We start from the raw sequence: 25,543 nt of genomic DNA, 5'->3' as shown, positions 1-25,543 counted from the left end.
AACTGAAATAGTTTATAATTTGATTCTTAGGAAGTTTAATTATATTGATAGATTCCTACTGTACCATAACTTAATACTGAGAGATTTTCTTCCAGGGACTTCTGCATCTGGCCTGATTGTTTATATCCATATGAAGCTGGGTTAGAACTGGTCCTGGCTGGCGTTTTTGTCTGGTCTGGTCAGTAGCTGCTGACTCCTGGAGTCTCCAGGCTAGCCGCTGGTGGTCTCCAGTGCCACCCTGCCCTGTCTCCTCAGGCCAAGGGCTCTCCATTAGCACACTCAGGAGGAGATGGTGCCCCAGGCATGAGGCTCTAGAAGGGGGAGCATTCCCCTTGCTGTCCACTGGCCCCAAAAGAACGTGGACCCACTCCTCTCCTTAATTCGTCCACATGAGTTCCTCCCACCTCCTACTGTCCTTGACACTTACTGAATGGCCTTATGAACATCATCACATACTTTTAGCAACTGAGAACCTGGCCAGTGTGGAAATGTCATATTCGATGTCTCTTATGCATAAATAATCCAAGGAAATGTAAAACTATCTCCTAATATCTTAGACACCTGTGTAGAACGGTAAAGAGAATAGTTCCTGAAATATGAACAGTATACACTTCCTCTATTGAAAGAAATGATTAATTTCGGCCTTTAGTATGTGTAAACCATCGTTTTAAGCTTCCATGGCGGATGTATGTTTATCACATCTTAAGACCCAGTTAAAAGATGCCTCATTGTTTTCTATACCACTGAGAAAGAAAAAAACGCTGCTAATTTTAATGTGAACGACTTTGATGGTAAGATATACCCCCACTTCAGAGCTATCCAAATGTGAAAAACTGTGTGTGTCTCAGAATGCACAAAATATAGTAGATTGGGTGACATCCTTACTCGAGCTTTTATGGAAATGATTTATCTTCTGATTCCCAAAGGAAAGAGAATAAGGTTCTGAATGTAGGTGGAAAAGTAGGTTGGTTAAAATGGACCACATTGTAGAGGTTAGGGACAAACAAAGGCCCATCTTTTCCCACTTTTAAAGCCAGAATGAAATATGCCAACTGCTTGTGTGCTTACATGCCCCCCAAAGAAAACATTCTTCCTCAGTGGTTTAATTGAAGCCTTTTTAATGGCATCAAAGAAAATATTTATTTGACATTTATATCAGAAATACTGTATTGTGTCACAACCAGACTATGGCTTCTGTTTTGTCTGTATCTGACCTTTAATACTGTTTCTTCCATTGCTTTGGTAGGAAGACAGTGAGCGCTATTCACGTAGATCCAGAAGAAACACATCGGTTAGTACTGTGTTCACTTTGATTGAAGTCTAATTTATAGTTGTAGTGGCTGAAATACGTGAATCACATATACCTTAGTGATGATTATATAAGAAACTAACTACTATTGATACTATTATCTAAACAAAGATTGTGAACTCGACTTCTAGCATTTTGACCTAACTTTGTGAGGGGAGAATGGGAAATTTCTGAGTATTAATATATATTCATGACAGTTTTAATGCTCTTTTGCTATCCAATACCCACAAATAATTTGCAGAGTGATATGCATTGAGGCTCTGTTTGTAGATTACCCCCAAAGTAAATAATACCACTTCAGTGAAATTAACTTGAAGCGGTAGCATCCTAAAAACAGCCCTCTGTAAACAGAGGTGCACACACAAGGCCCATTTGGGGAAGACGTAGGCTCACGTCCACTGAGGTTTCCAGAGGCGCCTGATCTGCCCCACTGCTGTGGTGTCAGATCGGCCGCATCTCTCTGGAAGCTGGACATGGGTTTCTTTATATTATGCTTCATGGTTGTTTTCATCCTTTCTTTTACTAGGCTTCTGATGAAGATGAGCGCATGTCAGTGGGTAGTCGTGGAAGTCTGAGGGTCAGTAACCAGAATGATTGGGTTTGCATGGTACAGTTTACGGTTGGCCATCCTTGTGCTGTGTCCCTGTGTTCACATTTCCTATTCATTACCCCAGAGTCTAACTGAGAAGCGGCTCATTTGAAATCTAAGCAAAGGTGGGGCGTTTCCTTGTGTTGCAGAGAGATTATTGATAAGCATAGGGCCCTCTGTTGTGTCTCTCTCCCAAGAGTGGACATCATAATGTCTGTATATTTCTCCACATCACAGCACTGCCACGCCTTGATTAAGCTTCTTGGCGATGCTGCTGTGATGAAGGGGTCTATTGGCATACGTGCTCCCAGTCAGATTTGCATCTCAGGTAAAGTAACCGTTCTTCAGTGCTATTTTTGCGTAGCTCCTTGAAAGCTGCTGTAGGCTGCCCGGTGGGAAATTGGCACAGGCTGGATCCATGAGCCCCAGGACTGCTCACCCTCAGGAGTCTTACCTTTGGTCAACTGTGATGAAATCTCTTCATCACTGACAGCTTGATGGTTGACAAAGACAAATACATATTTTTCCTTAAATATTCCCCAAATCTCCATAATGAGACTTGAAAACATTGCATGCCTTGGGAAGTGAAGTAGAGAAACTGTGTTTTGCTTCACTCTTAAAGTCAGTACATTACTCTGAGCTTGTCAGTTTTATTTACGACCGGGTTACAATTGCTGTCACTGCTGGCAGGAAGTAGGTCTCAATGCAGCCGTCTGTTTCGCTCAAGAAGTGTATAGAGCAGAAGGCTTGTTTTTGATCACCATGACAATTAAATTAGACAATTAAACCTAGACTTCCTATATGTACCGTGAATGTGTATTTCATCTGGCTTCACAACAGTAATAAGTGTAAAGGTAACACGTTGTTGTTCTGTTGAGCAGTCATTGTCATGGTCTTAGCAGTGCCCAGAGCAGATCATAGTGATTTTGTCAGAAAGTAACGGTTCAGATGTGAAGTCAGTTGAAGAGCTTCCTTGCTCTCTGAAACTTTCCCCTTAGCCATACGGTTATAACTTCCTCAAAGATCCTGTCTCTGACAAGAGTCAAGCTAGAGGAAGTAACATTTAACCAAAGCATTATAAATGCAAAACTCAGTTTGCAGAATCTGTGGCAGAGACACAGAAATGACAGATGTTGGGCAGGCGCAGGAGAAGGCTGAGTCCTTGAAACCAAGAGAAGAAGATACTGTTTTCAGGAGGAGGGGGAGGGGTCAAGGGAGCATAGGACTAAGGGCCAACCACTGGCCTTAGCGTCATGGAGGACGTCGGTGACCTTGACAAGGAAACTTTTGGTGGAAATGGTGAGAACAAAATCTGATTAATGCAGGCTCAAGAGAGAACAGCAGAGAAATTGGACACAGAATCCAAATCTATCACAGTATCCATTTTCAGATCTGTGATCCTCCTGAAATTGTATTCAAGATTTTGTGTGTACTTGGATTTTTCTGGGAAAAGAACTTGTCCCTTTCCTAAGATCCTCAGAAAGATTCCTGACCCCAAAGAGTTTAAAACTATTAAAATCATTGTTTATAGCATTCATTTCATTTTCACTGATTTTAACCAGACATGAGTTAAGTTTCTTTGCTAGTCACCATTCTCTGCCAAGACTTCCAGCATATTTGTTTTAAGGTATAAAATTTTATAGAAGAGGCCCACAATCTGGACATGAAATAAGAGAGGAGCAGAAAGTGGAAAATCAACAGTGGACAGGATTCTTGTGTTTAGCCAGGTGGCTTCCTACACTATTTTTCCCATGATATACTTGGTCTAAAGAAATAATACTTTAAAAAAAAATCACAGACCTTGAGAACTTGGATCCTGGAAGTAAGATGACAGATGAAGTAACCTTTGACAGGTTCAGGACAAGCACAGAGCAGTGAGGGGGTGACAGCATCAGTCCCCAAGCCCTCAGGGGCCTGGGAGCTCTGGCCTCTGTTCGTTGGCGGGCCAGCTGCCCTGCAGAGAGGAACCTCCTTTCACGCGCTCCCTATGCAGGGTCAGTGTGTTCTGCTTTGATATATGTTAATATTTTGAAATCTTTAGTTTGTAAAGTTCAAAGATCGTATCTTTTATTTCTTGACATTCTCAAAATACAGGCCTTCTTCATTCAACTGGCAGCAATAGTAAACCCTTAAAGATGGGGGTAAATTTTACTTTCCCAGTGTTTGCATGGGCATTCTTCTCAGTAAACCTAGATTTTGGATATCATAAGATTTTAATTTTTCTTATTTAAAAATTGATAGTGATGTATGTGTTCACATTTTGCCTAATATAAATAGAATGTATTTTATAGAGGAAGAAGTAAGATTGCTCAAACTGCTTCAGATTTCATGAATTATAGCAACATTTGCCATGCAAATTTTATTTAATGTTACTGGATTTTATGATGGCTGTTATTCTAATGTGATTCCTTTTGTAAATACACGTGAGATCCTGGAAGCCATGTAAAAATGTAATTTTTCACGATTTCAAGATTACCTGGGTTTTGCTTTATGTTTTCTGACATTTGGGTTCGCTTTGTAATTGATTTTGGCAACTGTTTTCTGTTCTTTTCCTCTTCCACCCTCATGCTGACAGTCGCAGCCTGACTTGGCGTATGGGGGTCCTTATGCCTGGGTGAGATGGTCGGATAGGTGTTGAGGCGTGATCCTAATAGTGCTGTGTGATGGGGACTAACCTGTGGTGTTTCCACTAATCTCATGGGTGTGTTTGTCCAAAAAGCCAAGTCTGTCTTTGTCTAGAAGGACACACATGCTGTGCACCAGGCCCCCTGGGGTGGTGCCGCAGGCTGGAGGGCAGCTGTACCTACCAGAGTGAGCGTTCTTGCAGAGACCCCTGGGTGTGTCTCTGATCCTCAGGGTCAGGCTCTGTGCTTGAACACACTCACTCGCCATGCGGTTTTCGAGTACCAGCTGTCTGCCACACGCTGTGCTAACAGCTGTGGGTACCAAGACAGGACTGGAGTGTCTTGCTTTCAAGGAACTCAAATCAAATCAAGAATTCCCAAAACTTCTACATTTCCTTTCAAGAGATTAAAGTCAAAGTCATTTTCTCTAATGAAAAATCCATTATTTTTTAATCTGCATCCATTCAAATTAAATGTGCAATTTGGCTCTTTTGCCAGAAATTGCTGTTTTAGAAAAACTTCGGTTCCGGTACCAAAAACGAAATCTTTAGATTTTGATTTGGAACTTCCCTTCTTACATCTGTCTGTCTGCACCTTTTGCGCAGAAAAACCTGTGCATCTGAAAACCTGTACATTTAAATGACGCCAAAAAGGAGGGAAATCGAATCTCGCCAGAAATGAGCAATAAAGTGCCTCTGCACTGAAGTGATACAGCAGATGATGCACTACTTCATGTTTTAGGACTTCTTCTGAAAGCATTTTGTGCTTCATTCATTCCACTGCCTTTGAAAATTACTTAGCAACTTTTTGTTAAAATGTAGTTTTTACCTTGAAGACGGTAATGAATAGTGCCATATTTCTGCACCACACACTTGCCCCCTGAGCCTCCTGGAAGGGCTGCAGTTCACCGCTTTACAGACAGAAGCTGGTGGCCACGGAGGAGCCGGGCATTCCAGCCCGGTCTTGGCCTCAGCCACTGGCGAGCAATAGATCCGCCGTGGAGAACGCGAGGCACAGAGGCACGTAACTAGATTCAGGAAGTGCCCTTCACAGAATTTCCCACAGCACTTCAGAGTGACTCGGTTCTAGCAGCTCTTTTGTTCTCTTAAGTAAATGTCTGCACAGTGTATTTCCAGATTTTTAGCCTTCTTATTTTAAACTGATAATAAACTGTACTTAAGGGCCAGTCCTGGTGGAATGAATGAGTACATGTGTTAGCAATAGTCGGAAATACGTTCTGGATTTTGTTTTTCTTTTCCATTTTCATTCTGTTTTCAAACTAAGTTGAGTGCATCAAATATTGCACTTCAGAGGTTTGATTTGGCCTTTCTTATTTTGCTTCCCGTCTCTCCTGCCCTTGGATGTGATCTTTTGACAGTATAAAAATGATCTAACATCATTAATCGAACAAGATAGTGGTCGATGTTTGCTTGCATGGTCAGCGCTGGTGCTTTGATAGCAACGGCAGGGTGGTTGGTAGCATTCTGACTAATCACAAGGTACCACTGGAATCGTTGTTGATAAGGTTTTCATTCTTGTATGTTACTTACACTCTTTTAGAAAATACTAATTTGTGAATGTCTTATGTATTTCATTCTCTCTGAGAGCAGCGCTCCGCAGTGTTACTGTGTGTAAGATTCACATACCCTGGCCCCAACTTTAGGTGTTCTGACTGCCCAGGTCAGGGGCACATGAGGTCACCATGATGCACAGTAAGGGGTGTTGAAAAAACAGTCTCTGTGGCAAAGAAGATTGACCATCTGTGAGACCTGACTTCAGATGAAGTTGATGCACCATCTGTGGACTTTTTATTCTACTGTGTTAATTTTCAACTCTCCTTATCCTGTTATGGGCTACATATAAAAACCGCTCCACGCACCCAAATCCAACACATAAAAACTATCCAAGAGGAAAACGGTGGTGTCCTTTAAGAGGTCAAAGTCATTTTCACTATAGGATGTCAGTGAGCTCCTATGGATTTGAGAATTCATGCTAGGAATATATTCCCAATGACAGAATTGCATTACAACAGAAAGTGTGGATGTCCACAGAGCCTGTGAAGGGAGAGTTTTCCTGCATGGCCACAGAAGGCTGGGAGAGAAACGGTGACAGATGAGGGGTGCACTCGCTCTCCTGCCCTTTGCCCTGCTCTGCTGGCATAGAAAATGAGATGACCAGAAGGAACGGTTTATCTAGAGCAGCATGTAGTCCACAGAACAACTGTGGAAAGCCAGGGGGCTTATATATGTGGTATGTTTTACTTCCTCGCTGATTAGAAAACTCAAAGTCATCTACAATTGATTGATGTTAGCCTTTATTATTATATTAATTTTTTTCCAGGAACAAGTCTCTAAACAGCCACCAAAAGAATAAGACTGTGGTCTGAAATCTACAAGTCCCTGACACACATTTCCATCTCAGATAGTCTTGTCGGTCGGTCGAGAGGAAAGGGAAGTAGATTGAGTAAAATTCCTGCCTATCTCCAAGGATTTTTTACTATCAAATTTATTTCAGAGATGTCTTAACGTTACTCATCAGAGTTTTCAGATTTAAAGTTGAGGGATTTCACGCTCTCCTGTTTGATTTAGAAACCTCAAATTGACTTGCTTTTGAGTTGTAACTAAATAGGTAGTTTGGTCGTCACGATTTCATGAATCTGGACTTACGATCTGTCTAGAAATTGATTTATTTATTCTTCATGAGTGTCGTAGCTGCAATATACATGCTAACCAGTCTCCTGTCGCCAGACCCTGTGAACAAGGACACGCTCCTGTTCCCCGTGGGCTCTGGGGACCTGCCAGCACACAGCTCAGGAGGGCACTGCTCCAGGCACTTGGGATACTCATTTTAATCAGAATTAGCCCTCAGTGGCCTTGTCAAGTACGGATTTCTGTGCACATTTCCACAGCTGAGGAAGTAGAGGTGCCAGAGGATTAAGCAAACCTGTTTAATCATGTCACGTGACAGAGCACTGACTGGGAATTTGGACTCCCTTCCCTTACGCCCTGGCACCTCCTTCCAGTTGTACCAGTTGTGTGGACTGCTTTCCGTTTTCTATCTCTAGAGCGGGTTATGTCTCTGACACTTGGCAGCTCTTGTCTTCGATCAGCAGAAACGTCCTTATAGATGAATGAGACCAATTCTAGAAAGGCTGGGCCTTGGCTGCGGGCATGTGGGTGTAGAGGTAGGAGGAGAAGGGAGGTGGGCACACACTTACTCATTCTCTCTTCTGGAGGACACATTAGGAACTCGCGAAATGCGCCTCAGATTTCATTTTGAAAAGTAACTCAGGAAGACTAGATGAATGAGGAGCTCCTATAGAGGATCCTATAGAGGATACACACCCACAATAAACATTTTTTCCATGATGAACCTTTGCACTGAATTATAGATTGAACAGAGGCTATTTCCGAACCTTCTGGATACAACTTCATAATGGGCCATAATTTTCAAGGACCTACCTATGAACCAAGAACCGAAACCTGATTGACGCAGGCTGGGTCGTGACCCTGCTTCCTGGCGCTCAGGCTGCTGCAAAGCTAGGACTTCCGTGGCATCGTCACAAACCTGGAGACGGGAAAACTGCCGACAAAAGCAGCTGCGCCCATGCCCATGTGCTGCACCCCACAGAAGTCCTAGAGTGACCTGTAGTTACAAGTAATACTGCCTGGGCTGATCGGATGAGCCCGACTGTCCCGAGATTTGTCTCGGATTTCTCCTGAGTCGTAATAGAGCGGATCAGAGGCACGGAGGCATCTAGGGGCATGCTGAGATTTGTGTTATCCTGGGCTTGTCATTCCTCTGCTCCACTAAGAAAGCTCAGTTTATACCCAGCTAATTCTTCCTTGCTGATTGGTGCCTGTGTCTTCATTTGTATACTGATGTCAGTGTTCTTTTCTTCATTGAAACAGACAAATGGTTATGATGGAGACTTCTATGGATCACAGTCCCTGAGTAGAAGATCTGGCAGGGTTAGTATAGTAAATTTACATGACACAAAATGCCAACAGGTTGCTGCAAAGCTTAAACAAAATATCGCTAAATTTAGCTTATTTTTCCTTGTTATAGTGGGTCACTACCCGCTCCCCAGCCCCACCCCATAAATGAATGAAAACTAATTTTTCAACTGGTAAACATTCTTGGAATGTTAGCCTTCTAACATTCAAAGTGTTACTGCAGGAGATCGATATTAAAAAGAATCTCTTAGGTTTAAAAATGTGTTGAATTAAATACTTGCTCTTTCATTATTTTGCTGCCTAGGTGTATGTGCACAACGTCCATATTAAGTATATTCAGCTTTTTCAGGTATACTTACTTTCAGCATATTCTCACCCTCTGTGCCCATCTCTCGTTTGTCATTTTATTTCTTTATTTTTTTAAGATTTTATTTCTTTATTTGACAGAGAGAGAGCACAAGCAGGGGGAGCGGCATTCAGAGAGAGAGGGAGAAGCAGGCTTCCTGCTGAGCGGGACCTGAGCTGAAGGCAGACACTTAACTGAGCCACCCAGGCGCCCCTCATTTGTCATCTTAAAGACATGTATTTTAGGGTCCATGTGCCCCTGAATACTGGTCACGGGATGCTCCCAGTGCAGGCTCAAGAGGCAGTGGAAGAGCAGTGTAATGCCCTGTGGTGGGAGAAAGGAGAAAGGGACCGGTGGCAGGAGAGTCCAGGAGAAGCGGGGAGGGCTTTGGATTTAGCAGGGAGACTTAAGGGACTTTACGAAGTGAAACTGCGTACATTCTAATTAAGTTTCATGACTTGCAGATCTATTATATGTGAAATTAACTAAAATCTTCGTATTCCTATATTTGCTTTACTTTTTTCCTTATAGTAAATTTTACTAGTTGTGCAAACAGTATTTCTTTTTAATTTATCTTAATCATATTAAGATATATATACACTTGAATTATATTTTCAGGTTTCAGAGGGGTAACCCAGTCCCATCTAACTTTCTGAAACTGGCTGATGAGGTTTTTCGCCCCTCGTCCTATTATGGATGGCATACATGTCCATTTTACGTAAACTTTTCTCGTTCCAAACTAAAACAATCCTCCCGGTTTAAAGGCTGCGTCTTCCTATTTATGTTTTTACATGGACGGCCTTTGGATTATGTTTTTTGCGAAGGCAGTAGTCCAGGGGCAGAACCAAGCAGCATGCCATTCTGTGCTTGTGGGGCGTGGACAGTTGCGTTTCCTGCTCAGCCTTCCCGCGGACTGTTCCCTGCCGGCTTTTTAGGGCAGGAGCCGCACTGCTCTCTCCCGGCCCCGGACTGCTTGTTGGGGCTACGTTGACTAATTGGCAACTTTTCACCAGAATTGATCGTAAGGACCCCTCGTTTAGAGCTGGAAGTTACTATAGAAGTTCTGTAATCCACTTTCTACCCACTGGTATCATTCTTCTCTAGAATATCCCGGCCATGTAGCTGCCCGCACGCCAGGGACAGAAGGGAGAGCCCCAAGCTCTATGTCATACGTACACCCGTATATCTTCATCTTTGATTTTTACGTTCAAACGGCAAAAATGTTCTCTATGATTTGGTTTGAGATCTAAGCGGTGCCTCTAGACATCAGATGCAAAAGAACTTGATTATAAAATTGTTCACCACAAAGTAAAATTGCACATAAAATGGATTTAATAAACAGGAAATACACCGATTGAAGAACCACAGAGCCTCTCCATGCAGACTCTGATCTTGATAAAGTAGATGCCGGGTCACTCTGAAGATGGCTGCAGGCCACCGCATTCTGGGGGTGACCCCCCCCAGGCTGCAGCTCCCCCCTCCCCCGGTCTCGGGAGAGCTGAAGCCTTCACGTGCTGGGCTGAGGAAAGATTGCAAATCTGCCACAGACGTAATCTTAGTTCCCTGAGAGAGTATGTAATGAGGAAAGTCCACGTTGGGAGGTGATAGACGCCTCATGATGAGATTTAGTAAGTAAGTACAAGTAATACGAGAGATGAAAAATTGTGAGAACCAGTAAGAGTTAAACCATAGGCCATTGCCAAGATACACTGAAATGTAAACTGTAGCCTAGAACTTCTAGTTGGTAAGCATTTCTGCCGTAGCAGAGTGTCTTGATTCTTACACTACGTTGGTATTCCTGGAGTACTAATACTGGTTCGGTCATTTTATATTTGCCTTTTGACTGGGACAGGCAGTGCTTTGGGGACAGTAAGAAAGTGCTCACCACTTACCATGTCTTCTTTGGTTCTCAGAATTCCAGCTACAGCGGTGAGGGCAGATTCTCTACTTTGTCATCATCCAGAGAGGAGACGTTGGTTGGTTCTCATTTAAATCTTTCACACCCTCTCTTCAGAAACCACAGGTTTTGGAGCATGCCATCTTGTGTGTGAACTCAGCTCTCTTTTCATTTTTAACACCTATTTTATGAATTTTCATTTGGATGGATGTTAAGGTACATTTTTGAGCAGTAACTAACATGATTCATTTAATTCAGGCTTACCCCCCCCCATCTTGCACTTGAATCATATTTGCATTCAGTTGGACACAGGAAAGAAAGGATTCATGTGGATATTTTGTAGTCAGAAGTAATCAAAAGGGAAAAAAATAAGAAAAACCTTGTAATTCTTGAGCGTTCCTGAAAACAATTACTTTGTAGGGTACATGCAAACTTTGTGGCAATTTCTCAGGGATGTACTAGGAATGGAAATCAGACCAAATCCAAATCCAAATGTCTGCACAACAGGGTTCCTTCCCATACTTGAAGGACATGCATCAATCTCGACAGGCACAAATATTTCTAAATTATTTAGGAGCCCTTTATCATAGGTAAGGCTTGTTTGTTTTAGGTAAGTTTCATAATCACTTAGCAAACACTAGGGACCTAATTCAGGTAGGAGGGTCACAAAGATAAACAGGTGAGATAGGTAGGTACTCTGGAAGCATTTACTTCTAGAGTAGAAGACAGACCCACCTAGCAGGTAGACTAGTGCAGCGGCAGTAGGATGATGGGGAGAAGTAAGTGTCGTAACAAAGGATGTGAACTGAATCATGAAGAATATATTATAGGAAGAAAATAAAGAGAAACTAAGCAGGTGGAACTCCACCCTCCCTTGTCATGCTTCACCCCTTACCCTTTTCACCCCTGCTGCAGGGGGCTCCAGGCGTGGCTGGCAGCTCCATCTCCCCATCAGCTTGCTTGCCCACTTTCCAAACTCCCACTGGTGCCTCCCAGCCTCATATGTGACATATAGGACAAAATGGGGGACATCCCCCATCCCTTCTTCCGCCAGTAGGTGAATTTTGACTGAATATCATCAGATCTGCTGTAAGCACCAACTATTGGTGGGTTTCACCATCTTGAATTTTTTGTGTGTTGTGTGTATTTCGGTGGGAGATTTGCTATTGCAAAGAGCACTTTCTCATTCGGAAAACTTTACTTCCTCCTCACTTTCCGAGCTGAGATACTTGCTCTAAAGTAGAAGATGGTGAGAGGTACCTAATAGGCAGATGTGAATTATTCACCAAAGTTAAGCATGTCTCTGACTCACTTAAATTCATGTAAGAGATATAACCCACATGCAGAGCGTTAAAGTCAAAATTAGAGTGGATCCGTTCCAAACATTAAACATCAGAACTTCCGTGAGGCCGCATGTCCCCACCGTTGTTCTTCCTGAGATCTTATCTTACTCACCGGCCCGCCCGCAGAATCTTCTGGTAATTATCATGCTCTGTAGGTATATCTATTGCTGCACAACACACAGGCTTGTTTGATTTTATTTAAATATAAAAACAGAAAGGTATTAATGTTGTATGGAGTACTGAAGACTCTTCTACATATTTCTCCAGTCTTTTTGGATTTGTCAGACCCATACCCTGGGCATGGCGGCCGCAGCTGTGGGCGCTTTTTCCCCCACCCGGGTCGTGGGCTTTCCACGTCCCCCAGAGGGGCGGACAAAATGGTTTCTACACAGAACGTTCTCCCAACCACTGGAACAAGTTTCAGTATTTGTGGGAAACATTAGAAAGTTTCTCCCTGTCCCCCCCGCCCCCCCGCAGAGTTCCACCTGCTGGCCCCTCAGGTCACATGGGTGTAGCTTATGCCAGACAGAGGAATGACAGGCACAAGTTTGGGACCTTGAAGGGATGGCGGGATATCTTCAGGGGCCATCAGGTTCCTGGAAGGGAACCACTTCACCTTCAAGGACTGCCCCATGCTTGTTCGCGTGGTAGAACATTGCCGGGCAGCCTGAAGTTGCTGGCTTCCTTCTCGAGGAGCCTTTAATTTGGATAGAACGTTTTATTTGGGGAAACCATGGATACCGTAGTATTCCCCAGAAATGTTGAGAGACTGTTGGTCTCAGAATTAGACACTGAATCTATCCTGTCTTCTCTGAATCCTGAACACGCACACGCATCACGTCAGTACCTAAGGAAGCCACGCCAGAGATCACGTCCACTGAAATATTTTATTACATAAAGGTTGATATCTCTGCTGATTCTTAGTTTTGAATTTCTCCCACCAAACTTTAAAACTTAGAGCTTCAGTTACAAAGACCTTGAAAACCCCGATGGTGTCACTATCAATTAAAATTAATGAAATCTAATTTTGCCTATATGTCGACTCACAACTCCTGATTCAGTCCCACGTCACAGTTTTGTCGATTAACTAGACTGTCTTTATTTCCTTCTGACTGTCCTTTCTCCCTGCTCCATTAAGTGCATGCCCTTTACCGATTTTGTTGTAAAAAAGCAGATTTGTGTGAATTTACGATACCGTTGGACCTTTGAGGTGAAACAAAGCTGTGAGCCCTTCTCCCCCTCCCACCCATTTTCTCTGATTACAGGGACTGTCCTGCTCCGACCTCGGGCTTCCTGGTGCTGGCCTTGCTCCCAAACCCCTGTCTGCCCAGAGTGGAAACCGGGTCTGTTCTCCGTGTCACCCGCTTCCTCCCTCTTTGCTTCTGCGTATGTCCCTTCACTTTCCGAGCAAAGGTATGAGGACACTTCAACCTCCTCCATCTGAAGTCCAGACACCAGAGTTCAGCAGGCGTTTTATTCGTCTGGACTAACTTGCTAAGACTTTTCTCAGCGTTTTGAAACTTATCAGAATAATCTGCGACCTTATATAGAAAAAAGGGAATTGAGGAGAAAGGAGGCTCTATTAAACGTATATTTCCAAAAGCTCAGGTTCAAAGAATTGGTCCCTTGGGTCTCTCCTCCTTTTCCAGCAATTGTTCCCCATTTGGGGTTTCATTTGTTTCTTTAAAAATATTTTTCTCTTGTAAATGTGTCCAGGAAGCAATTTGGAAGGCTTTTGTGCTTAATCTGACTCCTCCATCTTTGAGAAGTGGGCGAACGGGGATATTCTCTTTGGCTCGGTCGCCCCTGTTTCCTGTTTTTCCAAGGCCGGTGTGCGGGTCAGGCCCTGAGGGGCCCGGCCTTTTCAGCTGTAGGCATATGAGTCCCATTCTCACACGGGGCTCTCGGTGTCGGAGTCCGGGACAGATCACGCTGTGGAGGTTGAACTGTCATCCCCCCGAGCTGCTGAGCGATTCACCCCTGGTCATGCACATCCCTGACTGGCTTGGTGGCCCTGGACTGCGGGCTTACGTGGCCTCTGCCTGCAAATGAGTCATGATCCTGTTCTGGACCCAGGGCCCGGCTGCCCCGGGAGCTGCCCTTCGCTCTGGCACCTGCCCACCCGGGCACGACTCTGCCTGATCCGTGCTGTGGGTCCGGGTCCTCTGACCCAGGGGGCTGCCAGACCTCGCCGGCCGGCACCGTCTGGCAGCTCCTTTTGGGTCCTCACGACTGTGACTGGGATCACGTGATGGAAATAAAAGCGCCATTTCCGTCGCGCTCCTCCTGTGTGGAAATTTATGCATTAACACCCCTGAGTGCGTGATTAACCTGGGCTTTTGAGTTGTGGGTTTGGTGGCTGCTCGTGGTGTTTCCACCCTGTCACCATTGTCTCGCTCCCTGGCCCTTTCCTCCAGGAACGCCTGGAAAGAAGCGACTAGAAAATAGTCCTATTTCAGAGATCCTGGGGGCCGTGGCCATTTTAAAAGTTGGATTTGCATCTATTGATGTACTGAAACATGGGCCCTCCATTGACTTCTTTTTTCTTCTAACCGTTGGGCAATAATTTGGCTGTCAGCACTTGAAAGCGTCGTGATTTTCTTGTCACTAGTATTTGTTGCTGTTTTCTCAAGGCTTTTAAAACCTGCCATTTGCTCTTGTCCTCCAGCCCTCCTCTATCTACAGCGCTGCCCGGCCTGCTGGGAGTTACCGGGTGCGTGTGCTGCCCGCCCCCCTGCCCCCACGCCCCTCCCCCGTCCGCTGACCTGCCCCCACCCCATTCCCCATCCCCCGCCCCCACCACAGTCCCCTGACCTGCACCCCCCACCCCCCTGCACACGCGCACTCCACTCCATTGCTCTGGGAGCATGGATGCACATGTCTGCAGCCCCGCTACTTGGGAATTACGCCTTTACGTGGAGCTCACACATGCCATGGTATCCGCCAGTCCCCTTTGGCCAGATCTGGGTTTTCTCTCTCCCCGAAGCTGACAGTAGCTGTCATACCACTTCAGGCTCCAGGAAGACATGTGCTCGCATAGGGTTGTTAGCTAGGAATGGAGCAGCGACATCTTTTACTTAATCTGCTGGCAGAAAGAAAGATGGCTTTTTATTGCATTGGTAACCTTAACAGATGTTAATGTATTGTGCTGTATTACTTGGGAAATTTCCAGTTTTAAATACAAGGTACTTACGCCTTGCAGGAAACTTATACTAAACAAAGTAGTTATACTGTATTGCTAAAAAGTTTCTGAATTTCCATGACTCATATATATAAATATATACTATTTCACACTTAAGAAATAGTATATAACTGGCTGAACAGACCAGCTGTGTCTTCCAGGGGAAACAGGGAAAATTGAAGTTCCTTTAAGCTGGGAAAAGTTTCAGATGGCCATTCGCGGCATTGTAAACTCCCGTTCACCCTTGGGGCTTAATTATATGGGATTTTCAGGTTAATCAAATATTGTTTTGTAGTTAGCAATCTTTTAAAAATTATAAAATACTGAACTATATGAACATGCTGTTTTATTCCAGAGTCATTTTCTATTTAGTGTCATTTTCTAAATACCAAGTATGAGGATGCCATGACAAAATTCAGGATATTTGAAATATCTGCTCCCTCGAAGTCTGGATTAACAAGTTCCTACTCAGCAAGGGATGTTTTTCAGAATAATACGTTTTAAGGACCTAGCGGAGAGTACACTGCATGCCGGTTGACAGCAACTGGTTTCTCTCTTAGATTTTTGCATGTGCCTGTTCTGCTCAGCTCTTTGCCTGTGAAGGCGGTTGAAGGCCTTCCCTGCATGTCTGATTTGTGCAGGACAGTTCTCCTCACGGGTCAGCCTTCCTTTGCTTGCCTTTTCCTGTGTCGTGGGTACTGAGGAGGGGGAAGGGTGCCCTGACCTGCCCGTCTGTTTTTCGTCACAGGTGTCTGTGTTTGATGAGAGCAGCCTGCTCGGCGGGGCTCTGCGGAGCAGTGCCTGCAGTTTCTATGCTGTAAGGCATTTTCTCTGGTTCCCGAATTTCTTCCCGTGTGCTGCATGCCCCTGAGTGGCTTGCTGGGCACAGGTCCAGCCACTGGAGAGAACTAACCGGGGTTCTAGGGAGGAAACACTGTCTCATCTCAACTTTCTGTTGTAGCGAGGGTCACGAGGGTCACGGATGCCTCTGGCTGGTGGGCTGATGTCTTCACACATCAATTTACATTGAGTTCAAGGGAGAAGAGGGACCTTAGTTGAGGTTCCTGGGCCTTTTCCCTGCAACACACTAACAGTACTAACACGGGGTGAGGTGCGCTTAAAGTAACAATAGGAAAGAGAGGGGCGTTCCACGGGCCACAGTTATTGTCGCCTCTGGATAATCGAGGAACAGGAACAAATTTAAAGACTCAGGATCTTACCCGTACATAATTCCCTTTTATTTTGCTGTCTTTCCACCTCCTCTAAGGATTTGAAATAACAGACTCGGCTCTCACGATAAAAGTGTGGTACAAGAGATGCTTGTTGAGTGAAAAAAATGAGTGAATGAAAGAGGGAAGCAAAATAGAAAAATGGAGTCAGTCCATGGAAGTGAGGAGGCTGGTTGGCTCTGTCCTGAGGGGCAGGTGAAACTGAACACCCATCTGGTGTGGATGCTTCTGCATGCAGGGGCTGCTCTCTGAGGGGGCTCCTCCCCCGCGGGGGCTGCTCTCCGCGGGGGTTCCTCCTCCCCAGGGGCAGCTCTCCGCAGGTCCTGTGCAAGTCCCGTGCAGGCACACCACCCGGGGCCCACAGGGGTTACAAAGAACTACTCGAACGTGCTTTTTATAATGTTGCTTTTGATGTTAATTGACTACTAAATTAGTTAAATAATCCCATTTCTGGCTTATTGTAGTTCATAAATATTCAGGAATTCTTACAGAGCTGCCACACCTACTGTTTTCTTTAGAATGTAAATTTTATAAATATTGTACGTAGCATTAGTTTCTGTTGACGTCTAATTAAACATTTATTAATTTTATATTGCATACCGTTTGAAACGTGGCGGAGCCCACTATATTATATCTTTTTCTCAGTTCTTAAACATTTGTGTAGGCCGTTAAGAAGCTCACAAATCATGCCTACTGGAGAAATAGCTCTGGCCTGCGTGTGACAGATAAAATGCAACTAAAGGATTTTTCTCTTATCAGAAAAAAAGACCGCATAGTAATTTTTCAAGAGAATGAAACTTTCCCCAAGCACTGGGTACTTTCCTAAGACTGAAGTAGAGCTTCCGAGCAGGTGGGGTGCCTGTTCTCCTTCAGTTCCACTTTGCCTCTGCAGGTGGACTTTCAGAGCAGCCGAGCCCCCGATTCTTCTCAAGCATCGCTGAGCACTCTTACTTCTGTGCTTTCTGCCTCCTGTAGGAACCACCTAGGAGTGGTGGCGTTCGGGAACTTCAGGAAGTCAAACGTCTTCTTGTCCCAACAGCACAAATGTCTAAAATACGGCCACATGTCCCTGGCATCAAGCCATGCAGAAGTCAAAGAGTAAAAAGTTTTTTCCTGCACTTAACACTGCGCTCCCATGCAGAAAGAGCTCAGCAGGCATTTTGTTGAATTAAGTTGGACAAATGGAACCCTGGGGTAAAATCCCTCAGAAGAGATCTTTGGCAGCAAATTAGCAGGCTGGATGGGAGGGGCGTTCGTTCACTGAGCTCCATCCTCGGTGTCTCCCCAAGCCCCGACATTGCCCTCCCGGTGGATGCCAGTGTCCCACGTTTGGCAATGTGGCTGGGGTGAGAGCTTCCTCAGGCTCTGGTCCAGCCTGCAGCTGTGACCGCTGGCTGATACGCATACCCGTAGTGAGGAGGCTGACCCCCCCCTCGGGGGTCCCGGCTGATGTCCTTCAGCCCAAGACAGAGCTGAAGAGAAGGACCCTCTGCTTCGGCTTGAGTCCAGGCTGACCCCACGCCTGCACGGGATGGTCCTGATCCCGGTTTGGAAGGTTCATCCCCATCTCCAGAGCGTCTAGCTTCTGTTAGCCTCCCCTGGAAAGTAGCGTCATCTACAGTGTATGTTCACAATTAAATGACTTCGTTACAGTTTAACGATTAGAGAGTAAATGACGAGCTCTCTTTTAAGTATCGCTATTTTGCTTGAAAACCTTTCTATTTTATATCTTTCTCACCGTCCTTAAGCTGTGTGCATGGTGGCTGTGTGTGACACGCCGGGGAGCAGTCACTACCGGTGCCATCGGATCCAGTTGCTTGTGGCAGAAAAGGAAAGCAGGGGAGAGCCCCCCCCCCCGGTTCTCTGCATAACCCCCAGCACCTCTGTGTGGCCAGCATCCTGACAATTCTGTGTCCCAGGTGACAGGCTGAGAAACTTTTCCCAAGTCCCATGGCCCGTAAGAGATGGAGCCTGGACAGAGTCTTTATAATATATGACAGCCCCACACCAGCCATGCTGGCTTCCAAACACAAGCTGTTCAAAGTTGACACATGGACCAGGGTGATACAGACCCGAAACTTATTCCTTCCCGCATGATCCGTCAGTTGATTTGAGAGCAGTTTTGACTAGGGAAGTAGGAACACCTGGGCTGTGGTGAGCACTGTGAGTTATGGGAGACTGTTGAATCACAGACTTGTACCTCTGAAACAAATAATACGTTACATGTTAAAAAAAAAAAAAGTAGGAAGGGAAAAATGAAGAGGGGGAAGTCGGAGGGGGAGATGAACCATGAGAGACTGTGGACTCTTGAGAAACAAACTGAGGGTTCTAGAGGGGAGGGGTGTGGGGGATGGGTTAGCCTGGTGATGGGTATTAAAGAGGGCACGTATTGGATGGAGCACTGGGTGTTAAACAGTGAATCATGGAACACTACATCAAAAACTAATGATGTAATGTATGGTGATTAACTTAACATAATAAAATAAAATTTTAAAAAAATCAAAAACAAAAAAACAAAAAAAAAGGAACACCTGGGCCAGCAGTCAGCCCTGTTAACAGCAACCTGTCCTGTCTCTGCACGGTTAACCAGAACGCGAATGACAGAGAACACAGTAGGATTTTTCCAGAGGACAGTTTTCCTAGCTCTTGTGTCAGTGAACCCAAAGGCAAAATTCTTTTAAGTACTAACCTTAAGTATTTCCTTTTATGTTGCATAATAAAGCAAAAGCTGAGAGTAGTAAAAGTGGTAAATTTCTTATGTGTGCCAAGTGTGGCAATGACTGTCTTGTACGACGTGTGCACAGGTGTCTTTATCTGTGCATCGGAAACAATGTGTCGCATATAAGTGTTAACTATGCAGTAAATCGTAATGGGATAAAGGAATGAGAAGAATGATGAATAGGTAGAGGGTGGGTCTGGCTGTTTATAGTCTGAAATTGAAATTGTTTATTCAACAAGTATTTCTTGAGGTTACACTGTGTGTCAGGCCTCATCTGGTCCCTGCGGATTCAGCAGAGAATAGACACAGACCTGCCCTCAGGGGATTACGTTCTGGTGGAAAAATGTGCAAACTAAAAGGTGATGTTTAAGATGGGAGTCACGAGCACCTCTGCAGTTAGGTGCCTGCTAGAATTTGCAGTAGGGAGAATGCCTGCAGGGCCCAGTGGGGTGGTGTGGGCAGCAGAGAGAACAGTCAGCCCCTGCCTGGCAGGATGCCTGGTGTTCAGCGGGGGGGGGGGGGGGGGGGTGCTGGTTGGGGAGGGGCCGCTATTACTCTGGGACTATCCCCCTGAGGCCACGCCACAATCCACTGGGTGCCTGTGGCCCTCAGTCGGGTTTGAATCCTGCCTCCCCTCCTCGCCCACCTCACTCAAGAGGAAAGGAAGATTAAAACAAAAACACACAAAAATCTATGTAGGACCGGAACAAAGGTAAATAGAAGTCAAAGTTAAGAGGGCATCGCTTCCAGGTCAGTGAGTTCCGGTGTTTTCTTTTGCTAGAAGAGAGAATGTTCAGGCAGGTGGAGAGACAGATTAAAAAACAAAACAAAACAAAAAACCTTCATTCAGGCAACCCGACCAGTAACCTGGCACTTTAAACAAGCCATGCCTGACTTTGGAGGAGCCCTAGATCTTACGTTGTTTTCCCCTGGAAAGAGCAACGAAGCAAACTTTCCCACCGCTGAAAAGCCAAGCACCCTACCAGGCGCTCCGGGCCTCGGAAACTGTCATCTCCCCGTGGCCAGGGGGGCTTTCTGTGCCGGCACCAGGCATGACTCCACGCCCGGCTTGAACGGGATGCCTTGTATCACTTTCTTCTCACTAACCAAGAATCCTGTGTTCTTCTGATATTATGACTAATTTTTTTCTGTTCTTAGTGGGCATGTATTTGCAGCTGTGGCCGACACAGCCTTCCTTTCCAAGGGGAGCCAGCTCTCCACACACACCCTTGTCCTTTCTGCATGGTGTGCGGCTGACCTCCGCGCTCACTGTAGCTCTGCTGACCCTGTCCCTTTGTTTCTGTCTGCGTCCCCGTGGCGGCGGCTGTGTGGGCAGCCCTCAGAGCACAGCGGCCACCTCAACTCCAGCTCCCGAGCCTCGTCCAGAGCCAGCTCGGCGCGGGCCAGCCCAGTGGTGAGTGCGCCTCCTGCCCCGCTACCTTCCGCTTTGTTCCTTCCCCCCTCCTGCCCCTTATGCTCTTGACTCCACTGTCCTGCAAAAGGAACCCTCCGCCTCCAAAGGGCCCAAACGCAGCGTAAAGTAGGAGGGCTTTTCTGTGACTTACTCCAGGTCTGAGCAGAAACGCAACTGGGAAAAATGCTTCCAAATTTAGAATACTACTATTCCGTGATAGCAGAATCACATTGCTACATGTCTAAAGGATCGTGTAAGAAGTTAGTGCGTGGGGCTGCCTGGGAGGAGGGACACTTTGTACAGTGGGAGGAATGTAGCCGGGTACGTGATGTGTGGGGGTTTTTATGACTTAAAAGTTGGAAGGATTGGCTTTTAACTTTGTTTGTAATGTCATCTGTTAATGGACCCAGACGGTTTTTAGAACAAAAAATCACCAGGAAGGGCCATGCTGCCATTGTCCCATTGGCTCTCCCACTACTCGGGATCGGGGAGAGTACAGAGCTGCCTTCCTGTTCCTCACCAGCTAGTTCCTGCCCTTTCCGTGTCCTTGGTCCGTGTTTGTCCCAGGGTCTTTGCAATTTCAGACGGTTTCTCTTCATCCGATGCTTTGTGCGAGGGCGCCGTATGTTCTTTTAATGACAAGGCTGTGCAGGGCAGTTGCCGGGGGAACACCTGGGCTGGCTGGCACAACGTCCAGTGGGCAGGCGCTGGGGCTGTGTGGTACGCATGCCCACGCCGTGCGGCTAAGGATCGCCACGTCAAAGGCCAGTGGCGCCCTCCTTGATAAACCCCAACTACGAGAAAGCCAAGCCGGCAAAATGGATCTCTTGCTCTAGTCCCCAGTTACAGAGAAGCTCGAATGTGGTTCTCAACTTAGTGATACAGCACCAGGGTTAGATGTGCGGACGCCTGGAAGTTAGGGAGTGTTCCTCGGCATCAGAGAAGAGGCCGTCAAGCTGAGGTTTCCTGCTGGTATAGATGCACCTGTTGGTTGCTGGTGATTTGCTCCTTTTTTAAATTAGGTAGTCTTTTTCGAGCCTTGATGTTTCATGCAAATGCAGATACCGGATCCGCTTCTGCAGATCCCTGGCAGCTGAGCCCGTATCTCTGAGTGGGGCAGCCACACTGCCCCGTGCTCTGTTGTCCCTGACTCCAAGGCCACGGCCAGAGCCATCATCCCTGGGCCTGCACTGGCGTTTTCCTGATGGGGAGGAGTGTTCCTGGCCACCATTTACACATGGAGGATGAGGAAACAAAAGACAGACCAAGGGGCCCAGTATTAAAACAGGAGAGCCTAGTTCTTTATGGAAATGAAGACTGCCTGCTCTGTAAACACCAGCACCGGTCCCTGCCTCCTCCACGTTTCACGCACCCACCACCCACCTTCACGGCCATGAGAGCCCCTGGAGCCTAGCCCTGAGGAGACTAGGCGAGCCACGGCCTGACCGCTCAGCCTGTGCAGGAAGGTGTGGTGGCAGGCGCCCCACGGGGCCCAGGGGCTCATTGCTCCACTGATGACCAGCCCAGCAAGAATAGGAAGATACTCATTGTTCAGTATCACATAACGTCAGTTTTTAAATCGGACAAGTTGCTTTTTGCGGTGTCCTTCATATTCTGTGGTAGCACCGCATGTTACACTCATCCATGGGGAGCCTTGGAGCTACTGGAAAGAAAAGTTTTCCACGGTAAATTTAACGGAGGTCGTCTTCTTCAGGCATGATACTCACTCACGCTCAGTCACGTTTTGGGAAGTATCTGCAGTTGACAGAAGGCGGCCCTGGCCTGCCCTGCGAAGGAGCACGAGCCCTCCTGGGTCCAGCTCCTTGGTGCAGCTCCCGGGAAGCACGGAGCCATGAATGCCATGATTATTTCACTGCTTTGGGTCTCTTCAGACATTAGGACAAGGTCACAGCATAAGGGGACTTCATCTAGTCGCTTAGACTGAAGTGGCCAAGATCAGACACAAATTTCGGTGTCCTGTGCTTTCTACATTTGTGGAAAATGTACCCACATAAAGCGGGTTCCGTGGGTGACCGTAACCAGAGAGGCGGCGTGAAACGTGCCTGTGTCCCCTGGACCTGGTGAGCAAGGCGGGCCGGCCGGGAGAGGCCTGGCCCCAGCTGTGCCCGTCCTCGGGGCTTCTCCAGGTACCGTCAGGGGAAAAAGCAGCAGGTACCGGGGCTGCCAGGCCCCTCTGATCCTAAAGCTCTTTCTCGTTTAGTTCTCTGTGTTTACAGCACAGGAAACACAATGGAGCTCTGAAGGGAAGGTGGGCAGAAGAGCTCTGAGTGAGTGACGCCATTAGGCGTGTGGCCAAGCTGATTTTTCAGTTCACTACGAACATATAAACCATCTTTATCTCTTCTCTGAGACAACTGCTCATTTACGAAGGTCAGCCGACTGCCCTACCGTTGGCACATTTCACAAGCGAAGGTCAGCATCTCGCGGGCTGTGTGGGACTGGCCATCGTCCCGCCCCCTCTGGGCATCGACGGCTCCCGCCACTGCTCCCCTGGCTCCTGGGGAGTGACCCGTGGCCTGCTGATTCATCAGGAATGTGGATCCAGGGGAGTGTGAGAGTGGACAGGGGACAGGAGCCTCCCTGGGAAGGCAGTAGGACTCGGGCAAGGGCCAGCCCTGGAAGGCCGGGTGTGGAGGAAAGCCCCGTGCCCCCCCCCCCGGAGGGGGGCACTCTTAAAGAGCAAACGTAACCAGAATGGAGGAAGTGGTTGCTCCTCCCACTTGAAGACAGTAAAGGTGCCTCGGCATCCAAAGACCTCCCCCAGCCCTCGGTCCTCTCAGCAGATGCCTGCCCCACCTCAGGACCTCAGTCACATTGTTCCCATTCTGCAGATAAGCTGGAAGTTCTTCTCCAACAAGTCTGGGCTCTTCCCCTTGAGGAAGCTCTGGGGTTCTTTCCTTCAGTCAGTGTTTACTGAGAATCTAGAATGTTCTAGGCATGGGGCTGCAGTGGTGAGCAAGATATGGGATGCATAGGCCGGAGGAGACAGGCAGGCAACAAACGGGCACGCATATGATGCAGCCTCCCGGGGAGAGATGCAGGAAGCTCTGAGAGTTGGAATCGGGAGGTTTGGTGGTCGCGCAGAGGGCCTCGCCTGGTGACACCCACACCCCTGTGTCATCCAGGCCCCAGAATCCTGCCAGGCATCCAGCAGAGGCTGCCGTGTTCCTGACACATCCACCAGAGGTGTCCTGAGCGGAGCCCAGATTCATGTTCCTGTGTGTATTTAGAGAAAACACGACTGACAAACTGGAACCTCCAGCCCGTTTAGCTAGAAAAACAAAAGACCGTAGTGACCCATGTTTTCTGTTGTATGAAGAGGCAGGGGCAGCAGGTGGAAACACAGGTCATGGTATGACTCCAGGAGTCCAAGGGTAAGTCAGGAGAACGTCAATATTATTGGATGAAAACCCGAAATTTCCACGCCAATGGAAGACTTGACTACTATTTATATCTGAAGGAAGATTGCCCTTAAAATGGGTGTTTTCTGAGCAATGTTCGCTGTTGTCAGTTTGTTTGTTGAGAGGGACTGTGTGCAGACACAGCTCCTCTGGTCCCATTTTGCATCTGGGGCCTGGGGTTGCCCAGCAGGAGGCTGGGGACACCGTGAGGAATAGATCCTTTGTGCCTGGCCTCTCTGCTAGGGTCCAGCCATGCTCACGTGTCGTGTTGTCTCTGGGCAGGTGGGCAGGCCGGCTGATGATAGGGAAGCCTGGGAACTGTAGGCCTCAGCAGACTCGATGTTGAAGTGAGGCTGAGTAGCATGCTCGTGTAGACACAATGTCAGAAGGTTGGAATTAATAAAATACTTAATGTGCTACTTGGATCACCTGTTTTTGAAAGGAAGCGTTGCCATAAATCTAAAATTCAACAGAAATTGTTTAGAAGTGACTATTTCTGGTTGATTTTAAAAGCTGTCTTTGTGGACACTCGGTTGTGATTGTAAAATGCTGGTACACACACATGTCATAAATCTGTTACTGTGACGTTTTCACGCCGACCTCAAAGGTTTAGAATTGCTGGTTCGGGGGAGTGACAAAGCGAAGGCCTGCAGGGTGTGGGGCCCCGTTGCCCTGGCGTGGACCAGGACGCCGGTGTTCACGGAGGCCCCGTGGCTTGGCCCAGGCCCCGTGGCTTGGCCCAGGCCCCGCGCAGGTATGGGCCTCAGTGGCTTGCAGCAGGTGCACCTGACGGCATCTCCTGGGTCCTGCTCTGCCCCGTGTCTGCACCATGGCCTCCCCCACACCATGTCACGCAGCGACTAGGACAGTGTTCAGAATGTTCTTTGATTCTGTTTCTTTCTATTATTATTTTCAGAGGTGAAGCGGCGTGCTTTATGTCAAAATTCAACGCACCACCTTGCTTCCTTATCTGTCCCTTTGCTTAGGGGAAGGTGAGTGGGGACAGCGCCCGGCCCCCCGCCCAGCTCTGTACAGGCTGCCATCTAGTGGCAGCTAAGGGGACTGCGGCAGCTCCTTGCTGCAGGGTCGCCGTCCCCGGGGCTCCTTGTCCTTCCGAATTCAGAAAGGCCCGTGAGCGCACGTATCCTTTGTCGTTCAGAATCGGACTAAGGGCACTTACCCTAATGTGTACACAAGAGATTGGAACAGCGGTTAAGCAGAGATTGGCTATAACTCTTGAGAGTTTCATTTTTTTCCCTGCATGGTCTCTACTTAAAAACACAGCCTAAATTTCCCCATTCTGGGTCCATTATGTATTTCTGAGCAAAGGCTTTTTTAAAACTATTTTAAAACTATTTTTAGACTTTTTTTTGAAAACCAAAAAACTAGCTGTGGTTTTAGGTTTTTTTCTTCCTTATTTGATGTTTTGCAAATTACAAAAGTAATATTTACGTTGATGGTATCGAGGGAAACAAGGTAGAACACAGCAGTGTTAAAGGACTGCCCCCCCCCCC

General features: G+C 46.8%; 1 protein-coding gene across 37 annotated transcripts in view; it reads left to right on the top strand.

Moving 5' to 3' along the window:
• LRRFIP1 (LRR binding FLII interacting protein 1) overlaps window positions 1–25,543 on the top strand; it is a 141,667-nt gene that overhangs the window by 87,086 nt on the left and 29,038 nt on the right. For 11 of the 37 annotated variants that reach the window (XM_073876740.1, XM_073876737.1, XM_073876635.1 and 8 more), the window contains 9 exons: window positions 1,247–1,291; window positions 1,836–1,886; window positions 4,474–4,512; window positions 8,434–8,493; window positions 10,738–10,800; window positions 13,330–13,407; window positions 14,733–14,777; window positions 15,994–16,062; window positions 20,530–20,607. The exons of 8 other annotated variants lie outside the window; for them this stretch is intronic. In XM_073876740.1, the coding sequence (XP_073732841.1) occupies window positions 1,247–1,291; window positions 1,836–1,886; window positions 4,474–4,512; window positions 8,434–8,493; window positions 10,738–10,800; window positions 13,330–13,407; window positions 14,733–14,777; window positions 15,994–16,062; window positions 20,530–20,607 (528 nt within the window). The remainder of the gene's footprint in view (window positions 1–1,246; window positions 1,292–1,835; window positions 1,887–4,473; window positions 4,513–8,433; window positions 8,494–10,737; window positions 10,801–13,329; window positions 13,408–14,732; window positions 14,778–15,993; window positions 16,063–20,529; window positions 20,608–25,543) is intronic. 18 more of the 37 variants (XM_073876695.1, XM_073876700.1, XM_073876718.1 and 15 more) reach the window with 9 other exon arrangements.

Source organism: Callorhinus ursinus, unplaced genomic scaffold, assembly GCF_003265705.2.
Source record: "Callorhinus ursinus isolate GAN/ISIS: 27379988/994484 unplaced genomic scaffold, GSC_fseal_2.0 scaffold2, whole genome shotgun sequence".
NCBI lineage: Eukaryota > Metazoa > Chordata > Mammalia > Carnivora > Otariidae > Callorhinus > Callorhinus ursinus.
This window is presented reverse-complemented; position numbering and strand designations above follow the sequence as displayed.